The 11,095-nt window shown below is 38.5% G+C and overlaps 1 protein-coding gene across 1 annotated transcript in view; it reads right to left on the minus strand.

The window, feature by feature from the left end:
* CEP192 (centrosomal protein 192) overlaps positions 1-11,095 on the minus strand; it is a 1,162,204-nt gene that overhangs the window by 237,483 nt on the left and 913,626 nt on the right. The window contains exon 35 of the mRNA XM_053715857.1: positions 6,483-6,655. Within this exon, the coding sequence (XP_053571832.1) occupies positions 6,483-6,655 (173 nt within the window). The remainder of the gene's footprint in view (positions 1-6,482; positions 6,656-11,095) is intronic.

An 11,095-nucleotide genomic window follows, 5' to 3' on the forward strand; every position in this document is an offset into this window, starting at 1 on the left:
TAGTTAATGTAGGGAATTAATTTAATTATAGTGTAGTGTTAGGTGTAATTGTAACTTAGGTTAGGTTTTATTTTACAGGTAAATGTGTCTTTATTTTAACTAGGTAGCTATTAAATAGTTAAAAACTATTTAATAACTATTGTACCTAGTTAAAATAAATACAAAGTTGCCTGTAAAATAAAAATAAACCCTAAGCGAGCTACAATGTAACTATTAGTTATATTGTAGCTATCTTAGGGTTTATTTTATAGGTAAGTATTTAGTTTTAAATAGGAACAATTTAGTTAATTGTAGTAATTTGATTTAGATTTATTTAAATTATATTTAAGTTAGGGGGGTTAGTGTTAGACTTAGTTTTAGGGGTTAATAACTTTAATATAGTGGCGGCAACGTTGGGGGCGGCAGATTAGGGGTTAATTGTAGGTAGGTTGTGGCGACATTGGGGGCTGCAGATTAGGGGTTAATAAATATAATGTAGGTGTCGGCGATGTTGGGGGTAGCAGATTAGGGGTTAATAAGTGTAATATTAGGGGTGTTAGACTCGGGGTTCATGTTAGGGTGCTAGGTGTAGACATAAATGTTATTTCCCCATAGGAATCAATGGGGCTGCGTTAGGAGCTGAACGCTGCTTTTTTGCAGGTGTTAGGTTTTCTTTCAGCCGGCTCTCCCCCATTGATTCCTATGGGGAAATCGTGCACAAGCACGTTTAGCCAGCTCACCTCTACTGTAAGCAGCTGGTATTGAGGTGAGATGTGGAGCAAAATTTTGCTCTCCGCTCACTTTTCTGCGCCTAATGCCGGGTTTGTAAAAACCCGTAATACCAGCGCAGTCTGTAAGTGAGCAATGAGCATAAACTGCTCGTTGGCACCACACAGACTTACCGACAAATCTTGTAATCTAGCCGATGGTTTCTTGCTTGAATCAAAGTGTCTATCACTAGGTCTGAAAAACATTGTTAATACAAAATCAAGTATTCGTGTAACTTGCTATTGAGAGATTTGAGGTCTTGATAGAAGAAGGGACCTTCAGAGAGAAGGTCCTTGCTGATAAAAAAAGGTGCCAAGGCTGACTGAAGGACACTTGTACCAGATCTGCAAGTCCATGCCGAAGCAATCAGAAACTGATTTTTTTTCAGAGTTGTATCCTGGCTATTATCCTGGATAGTAACACAAAAGAAGGAAATCTGTAAATCAGAATGAAGGGCGATTTAAGTACCACCTTGGTGATTGATGTAAGCCACTGCTGTTACATTGTCTGACTGAAACCTTAGAAAAGACTCCTGTTGTAATAAGGGTCAACTCTGGAGAGCACTATAGATTTCACAAAATGTTGATCTATAACCTCGCCTCCCAGAGAAAACTAAACTTCCTGCACTCTCCGGGAATCCAAGACTGAACCACAACCCAGCAGGCTGGCATCGGTGGTGATTACAACACCATTTCTATGGAGAAAACATAATTTATGCTTACCTGATAAATTCCTTTCTCCTGTAGTGTAGTCAGTCCACGGGTCATCCATTACTTATGGAATATTTCTCTTCCTAACAGGAAACTGCAAGAGAATTACCCAGCAGAGCTTGCTATATAGCTCCTCCCCTCACCTGTCATACTCAGTCATTCGACCAAGCATACGAGAAAGGAGGAACCATAGGGTACAGTGGTGACTGGAGTTTAATTAAAATTTAGACCTGCCGTAAAAACAGGGCGGGCCGTGGACTGACTACACTACAGGAGAAAGGAATTTATCAGGTAAGCATAAATTATATTTTCTCCTGTTAAGTGTAGTCAGTCCACGGGTCATCCATTACTTATGGAATACCAATACCAAAGCTAAAGTACACGGATGAAGGGAGGGACAAAGCAGGAACATTAAACAGAAGGAACCACTGCCTGAAGTACCTTTCTCCCAAACACAGCCTCCGAGGAAGCAAAAGTGTCAAATTTGTAAAATTTTGAAAAAGTGTGAAGCGAAGACCAAGTCGCAGCCTTGCAAATCTGTTCAACAGAGGCCTCATTTTTAAAGGCCCAGGTGGAAGCCACAGCTCTAGTAGAATGAGCTGTAATCCTTTCAGGAGGCTGCTGTCCAGCAGTCTCATAGGCTAATCGTATTATGCTACGAATCCAAAAAGAGAGAGAGGTAGCCGAAGCCTTTTGACCTCTCCTCTGTCCAGAGTAAACGACAAACAGGGAAGAAGTTTGACGAAAATCCTTAGTTATAGCAACCAAATTTTCACAGTAAATGTATTAAGTTAGCAAAGGATTGCACCCACCAGCAAATGGATGATCAACCCCTTAGTACCCAAAAACGGATAACAATTATATAATTAACGTTTTTCTCACAGTCAAATACACTGTCACAGGACTACTGTGACTGATTACCTCCCTCAAAATGGATTTTGAAGACCCCTGAGCTCTCTAGAGACGATCTGGATCATGGAGGATGAAGTAGACAGATTGTGACTGAATTTTTACTGCGCAAAAAAGCGCTAAAATAGGCCCCTCCCACTCATATTACAACAGTGGGGAAGCTCAGAAACTGTTTCTATGCAGAAAACAAAAATGGCCATGTGGTAAAAATCAAGCCCCAATAAGTTTTATCACCAAGTACCTCACAAAAAACGATTAACATGCCAGTAAACGTTTTAAACATACATTTGAAAGTTATGTATTATTATTAATAAGCCTGCTACCAGTCGCTTTTACTGCAGTTAAGGCTCATACATTATTTCAGTATTAACAGTATTTTCAGAGTCAATTCCATTCCTTAGAAAATACATTCAGTGCACACACACACACACACACACACACACACACACACATCAGCCTAATACCAGTCGCTATCACTGCATTTAAGGCTGAACTTACTTTACAATGGCATCAGCAGTATTTTCTCAGTCAATTCCATTCCTCAGAAAATAATTTACTGCACATACCTATTTGTTGCAGGGGGGCCCTGCATGCTATTCCCCTTCTCTGAAGTTACCTCACTTTTCCTCAGATGAGAAACAGCTAGTGGGTCTTAGTTACGTCTGCTAAGGCCATAGAAAAAAACCCAGGCAGATTCTTCTTCTAATGCTGCCTGAGAATAAACAGCACACTCCGGTGCCATTTAAAAATAACAAACTTTTGATTGTAGAAATAAAACTAAGTTAAAAAACACCACAGATCTCTCACAGCTTCCTATCTGTTAAGCTGCAAGAGAATGACTGAGTATGACAGGTGAGGCGAGGAGCTATATAGCAAGCTCTGCTGGGTAATTCTCTTGCAGTTTCCTGTTAGGAAGAGAAATATTCCATAAGTAATGGATGACCCGTGGACTGACTACACTTAACAGGAGAAATGAGGGTCCCTGAATCAATGATTGGTAAGTCTGCCACCAAATTAGAGATTGTCTTGTCTTGAAATCTACAGAGATCTTCTGAGTCAGGTTGTTGCAATCTCCTTTCCATTGTTGCAACATTTGATGCTGCAAAGGATGTAAAGGAAATCTGGCAAAATGTATGACTTCTAAAACTGATACCATGAGACCAACTACATCCATGCACTGAAGCACTGTAGGAAAAATAGATTGTTGTAAAGGGCACAGGCCTTCTGCAATTTTGAGTAGGCAAACATCTGTGAGAAATATGCTACACTGAAAAACAACCAAGAGCTAGATTAGATTAGTGATGTATAAACTTGAACTGTAAATGTGTTTTAATAATGTCTAATGAGCTAGGAGGGCAGGGGGACTGACATACTTTTTTTGTTTCCTAAACTCTCTAGGCTATCAGTCACTCACTAGGGGCTGTAGCTAAAAAACAAGCTGTGTGGGGAGGAGTTTAAATTATGTCCGTACACAAAGCCGATATCAGCACTACAGAAGTCTGCATCCAGAAGATGGGCCTATCCAAGGCAGTGAAAGTATGGTGCCAAAGATCTGTAGACTAGGGTAGACTAGGGTAGACTAGGGTATTAGTGGGAATGTCCACATTTAACCTGGGGGGTCTGATGACATCTGCACACTGGGAGAAGATGCCTGGCTGAGCTTGTTTCCATGCCTCTGCCCTGTTTGTAGGTAATCTGAGGATAATGGGTTTCACATTCAATTGACAGGTAGATCAGCAGTTCAAGTTATATCATCAATCCTTGGTGGAGGCAAAAATTGACTAAGGAATCATGAGAAAGTGGGAGGGACTTAAGCTGTGTTATGTGAGATGTTTGCCTCCTCCTATAGGACTGGACTTTAACGGCACATGTAATGGCTCGTGGACTCTCACCATCTTATGAAAGAAATAAGCAGACTGAGGGCTCTCCTTAAAGGGACACTGAACCCAAATTTGTTCTTTTGTGATTCAGAAAGAGCATGCTATTTTAAGCAACTTTCTAATTTACTCATAATATCAATTTTTCTTCTTTCTCTTGCTATCTTTATTTGCATCTAAGTTTTTGGTTCAGTACCCTGGACAGCACTTGTCTATTGGTTGGTTAAATCAATCCACCAATCAGCAAGAACAACCCAGGTTGTTCACCAAAAATGGTCTGGCATCTAAACTTACATTCTTGCTTTTCGAATAAAGATACCAAGAGAATGAAGAACATTTGATAATAGGAGTAAATTAGAAAGTTGCTCAAAATTGCTGCTCTATCTGAATCACAAAAGAAAAACATTTGGGTTCAGTGTCCCTTTAAGGGATGCAACTTACTAGATAACTCAAGGAAACTAAATACTAGATTATGTGGGAAACCCAAGGGATTTCCCTTTTGGTTTCAGAAAGGGAGGATTTTAAATCCACCAAAGAAACCCTTAAGAAACTTCTGCCACAGCACAGCAATAACAAATTCAGATTTATAAGCTAATAAAAAAAATGCTGACGTGGTCCAGAGGTTTAGACTAAAAATTAGAATGGAAAATACTTATATTTGAAGTGGTCTGGTAAAATTGATGGTGCCAAACTTGTTAGCCCTGCAGCTCTGAACTATAGCTTAACAATTCGATGTGTAGGAGTTTTGAGAACAAAAACAAACACTCATATACAATCTGTAAATACATTGGTGTTCAGAATGGCATCTCTAAATGTAGAACATTGAGCCTTGAAGCAGATGGGCTACAGCAGCAGAACATCACACCAACTCCCTCTCTCTCATTAAACACAGAAAGATTAGATTATAACAGGTGATCACCAAATCTGGATTGGTTAGAATAGGCAGCATCTTTACAACCCTCAATCTCAATTTCTGCTGTGACACAGAAAGAACTTAAACTAAAGCACACAAGTGATGTTGAATAATGGATGATGCCAAAAGGTGCTGGCCCGGCAGCTCTGAACTAAAGCTTACAGAAAATGCTGAAAACAACAAACTATCCAGGGTGTTTTGAGAACAAAAACACGATATACACTCTTTACCTCAATGGTGTGCAGACCATGTAAGGTCACAATCAAACCATTTTCAAATGGGAACTTCCTGCCCAAGAATGGTCATAAAACATTTTTATTTCATGATTCAGATAGAGCATACAACTGTAAACATTTTCAATCTACTTCTATTAATCTAATTTTCTTTGTGCTCTGTGTATCCTTTATTGAAAAGCATACCTATGAAGGCTGAGGAACTGGGAGCTAGATGTTGATTGTCATTGGCTTAACAGAGTTTTCAGCTAGCTCCCAGTGGTGCATTGCTCCTCATTAAATAATGGATACTAAGAGAATGAGGCAAAATTCATAACCAAAGACATAAATTGGAAAGCTTTTTAAAAATGTATGCTCTATTTGAATCATAAAAGAAAAACGTTGGGTTTCATGTCCCTTTAAATATGCTATAAAGCTGGTTCTATGGACATAACCTATTACCCAATAGCGTTTACATTCCCAACATCTCAACCTAATATTGCAAAAAGAAGGATATAGTGCAATTAGAGGGTCACAGCATGACTGTGTGGCCAATCATTTTGCTTCTATTCTAACATATGTGCATATACAAACTACATAAGAAAAAGGCCAACTGAACTGGAATATTTGCTTTTAAACTGCAATGAAAAACAATATTAATTATAAATGAAAATCTGAAATTGTTGGAGTTCCTGAATTAGAGTACGTATTTTTTTCTTCTACAGAAACATTAATTCTATACAAAAAACCTTCCTAGCAATATGTTCGAATCCTTATTTTAGTCCACAGAGAAACAGCCTACAGGGATATTTTTAAACATCTGGCCCTAATAGTATTGTATGCATGACAGGCTTAAAGGATCATGAAACCACTAAATGTTCTCATGACTCTCTAATTTGCTTTGAATGCTTGGTATTCAATTGTTAAAAGGCATACCTAGGAGAAGCAATGCACTACTAGGAGGAGCTAGTACAAATACATGTAAAATGGAAAGTTGTTTTTTCCTTAGTAAACATGAATAATGTACACAAATTTAAACACACATCAAAAGCAAAAAACATAGAATAAATTAAAAGAACAAGTGGACATTTGTGCTTTAAATGAAAATACATACTAATTGAAGGAGCTGCCAATACAAGATGCTCAGGTTGAACACTCCAGGCTTGCTGAGAGTTGACACAGTCCCATGTAGGTTCACTAGCACTTAAATGTGGTCCTTGAGGGCCTTTCACAGGAAGAACATCTAATGAGGTATTCTCAACATTACATTCTGTATTTTCCACAGCACTAACATAAAAAAGACATTTTTGATTAGGTTATAGCATTTTTATAAACGTATTGCATACTTGCATAGTTAGCCATTCTCTAGAGCAATTGCTTTCCTTTCAGTGAGACCTTTTGTGTTGTCTGTTTATATAATGCTCACACTTGTATAAATATACACTTGTAAATTATTACTGCATGCTTTATACACTTAGACTACATAGTTGGTTTAGAAAAACATAATTTATGTAAGAACTTACCTGATAAATTCATTTCTTTCATATTAGCAAGAGTTCATGAGCTAGTGACGTATGGGATATACATTCCTACCAGGAGGGGCAAAGTTTCCCAAACCTCAAAATGCCTATAAATACACCCCTCACCACACCCACAAATCAGTTTAACGAATAGCCAAGAAGTGGGGTGATAAGAAAAAAGTGCGAAAGCATAAAAAATAAGGAATTGGAATAATTGTGCTTTATACAAAAAAATCATAACCACCACAAAAAGGGCGGGCCTCATGGACTCTTGCTAATATGCAAGAAATGAATTTATCAGGTAAGTTCTTACATAAATTATGTTTTCTTTCATGTAATTAGCAAGAGTCCATGAGCTAGTGACGTATGGGATAATGACTACCCAAGATGTGGATCTTCCACGCAAGAGTCACTAGAGAGGGAGGGATAAAATAAAGACAGCCAATTCCGCTGAAAAATAATCCACACCCAAAACAAAGTTTAAATCTTATAATGAAAAAAACTGAAAATATAAGCAGAAGAATCAAACTGAAACAGCTGCCTGAAGTACTTTTCTACCAAAGACTGCTTCTGAGGAAGAAAACACATCAAAATGATAGAATTTAGTAAAAGTATGCAAAGAAGACCAAGTTGCTGCTTTGCAAATCTGATCAACCGAAGCTTCATTCCTAAATGCCCAGGAATAGAGACTGACCTAGTTGAATGAGCTGTAATCCTTTGAGGCGGAGTTCTACCCGACTCAACATAAGCATGATGAATCAAAGGCTTTAACCACGATGCCAAAGAAATGGCAGAAGCCTTCTGACCTTTCCTAGAACCAGAAAAGATAACAAATAGACTAGAAGTCTTTCGGAAATCTTTAGTAGCTTCAACATAATATTTCAAAGCTCTAACCACATCCAAAGAATGCAACAATGTTTCCTTAGAATTCTTAGGATTAGGACACAATGAAGGAACTACAATCTCTCTACTAATGTTGTTAGAATTCACCACCTTAGGTAAAAATTTAAATGAAGTTCGCAAAACCGCCTTATCCTGATGAAAAATCAGAAAAGGAGACTTACAAAAAAGAGCAGATAATTCGGAAACTCTTCTAGCAGAAGAGATAGCCAAAAACATAATTTATGCTTACCTGATAAATTTATTTCTCTTGTGGTGTATCCAGTCCACGGATCATTCTCCTTCCCAACAGAAAGCTGCAAGAGGATCACCCACAGCAGAGCTGTCTATATAGCCCCTCCCCTTCCTGCCATCTCCAGTCATTCGACCGAAGACAAGCAAGAGAAAGGAGAAACCATAGGGTGCAGTGGTGACTGTAGATTAAAAATAAAATATACCTGCCTTAAAATGACAGGGCGGGCTGTGGACTGGATACACCACAAGAGAAATAAATTTATCAGGTAAGCATAAATTATGTTTTCTCTTGTAAGGTGTATCCAGTCCACGGATCATCCATTACTTGTGGGATACCAATACCAAAGCTAAAGTACACGGATGAAGGGAGGGACAAGGCAGGTACTTAAACGGAAGGTACCACTGCCTGTAAAAATAGCCTCCGAAGAAGCAAAAGTATCAAATTTATAAAACTTTGAAAAAGTATGAAGCGAAGACCAAGTCGCCGCCTTGCAAATCTATTCAACAGAAGCCTCATTTTTAAAAGCCCATGTGGAAGCCACAGCTCTAGTAGAATGAGCTGTAATCCTTTCAGGAGGCTGCTGGCCAGCAGTCCTCATAAGCTAAGCGTATTATACTTCTCAGCCAAAAAAGAAAGACAAATCGCCTAAGCCTTTTTGCCTCTCCTCTGTCCAGAGTAGACAACAAACAAAGCAGATGTTTGACGAAAATCTTTAGTAGCTTGTAAATAAAACTTTAAAACACGAACCACGTCAAGATTGTGTAATAGACGTTCCTTCTTTGAAGAAGGATTAGGACACAATGACGGAACAACATTCTCCTGATTGATATTCTTATTAGATACCACCTTAGGTAAAAACCCAGGTTTAGTACGCAAGACTACCTTATCTGCATGGAAGATCAGATAAGGGGAATCAAACTGTAAGGCAGATAACTCGGAAACTCTACGAGCTGAGGAAATAGCTACCAAAAACAAAATTTTCCAAGATAAAATCTTGATATCTATGGAATGAAGAGGTTCAAACGGAACTCCTTGGAGAACTTTAAGAACCAAATTTAAACTCCATGGCGGAACAACTGGTTTAAACACAGGCTTGATTCTAACTAAAGCCTGACAAAACGTCTGGAGCATCCGCCAGACGCTTGTGCAAAAGAATAGACAGAGCCGAAATCTGTCCCTTTAAGGAACTAGCTGATAATCCCTTATCCAATCCTTCTTGGAGAAAAGATAATATCCTGGGAATCCTGACTTTACTCCATGAGGAACCCTTGGATTCACACCAATAAAGATATTTACGCCATATCTTATGATAGATTTTCCTGGTGACAGGCTTTCGTGCCTGAATTAAGGTATCAATGACTGACTTGGAGAAGCCACGCTTTGATAAAATCAAGCGTTCAATCTCCAGGCAGTCAGTCTCAGAGAAATTAGATTTGGATGGTTGAAAGGACCCTGAAGTAGAAGGTCCTGTCTCAGAGGCAGAGTCCATGGTGAAGGGATGACATGTCCACCAGATCTGCATACCAAGTCCTGCGTGGCCACGCAGGTGCTATCAAAAATCACTGATGCTCTCTCCTGCTTGATCTTGGCAATCAGACGAGGGAGCAGAGGAAACGGTGGAAACACATAAGCCAGGTTGAAGGACCAAGGCGCTGCTAGAGCATCTATCAGCGTTGCCTTGGGGTCCCTGGACCTGGATCCGTAACAAGGAAGTTTGGCGTTCTGGCGAGACGCCATGAGATCCAGTTCTGGTTCGACCCACGTTGAACCAATTGTGCAAATACCTCCTGGTGGAGTTCCCACTCCCCCAGATGAAAAGTCTGTCGACTTAGAAAATCCGAATCCCAGTTCTCTACACCTGGGATATGGATAGCTGATAGGTGGCAAGAGTGAATCTCTGAGGGAGAGAAAGTGTGATGGCACTACTAAAGTGAAGAGGGATGGGCTAGTAATAATCAAAGAAATAGCCTTATATTTATTATTTGATGCCCTTGGGTGCTGTGTACTTGAACACAATGCAGAGTTAGTGACCAAGTAGTCAACAAAAAGTGTACACTTGAAAGCACTCACCCCCTCATGAGTTCATAGAGGTGTGGCGTGTTGTGTGTGAAAAAATTGACACATTAAAAACATAAACACTTTAATAGAACTTTATTAAAAACTGGGTGTATTTAAAAACACTAGAGAACTAATAGGTAGTATTGTATAATTAGTCTGAGATACTCTGACCTTGTTAGTAATATTTGTTGATCAGTCAGTTATTGCAATATGATTGGCGTCTCAGATTTGTAGAATGAACCAGATAATGAAGGAGTTATACTTGTGGTTGAGCACTAAATTTAATTATATTAACCCAATAAATAATTGTGTATGGTTAATAAAGTGCTACTACTTACTGTATGATAACTCTTATTCTAGTTCTATTAGCAAGTAACCGCTGCTCTTAGGTCAAATCTAAGTCAAATTATAAGAATAGGTGTGTAACACCATATAATGGTATACCAGACATTGACTACCCCTTTAAACGGATATTTGTATATCGTCTAATGACTTAGTTTAGTTATTATTAAAGGTTGTAACGTTCCTCAATAATAGCAAATTGCAAAGTTATGTCAATATGTTGAGTGTATGGGGAAAACAGATTTTCTCAAGTGCATTTACCTCTCTGATATAAAAAGTGCTGCTGGGCAGTTTGATGCTCAAAGGACTAATAGTTGTAATAGTGATCACAGTTAGTAGTTGCTATCACTATCCTTAGGCTGACTTAATCACAGCCTAGAGGTAATAACCTTATTGTAATAGTGGTTAACTTAATTCCACAGGACTCAATATGATTAAAGGATATTACGCTAGCAGTAATGATGGTAAATAATGTACACGGAGAACTTAATATCAGTGTAGCGATTCCATATAATATATAAATAGCTGAGCGAATATTTATATAGCAGCAAATATCCTAAATAATTCAAAACATAAATATTCTCTGATCTTTATCGTATATTTGTATAAGGATCATTGCATGCTTTGGTGAAATCTCTTACTTAAGCACTATATTGATATAATTCTGCTTTA

Source organism: Bombina bombina, chromosome 5, assembly GCF_027579735.1.
Source record: "Bombina bombina isolate aBomBom1 chromosome 5, aBomBom1.pri, whole genome shotgun sequence".
Lineage (NCBI taxonomy): Eukaryota > Metazoa > Chordata > Amphibia > Anura > Bombinatoridae > Bombina > Bombina bombina.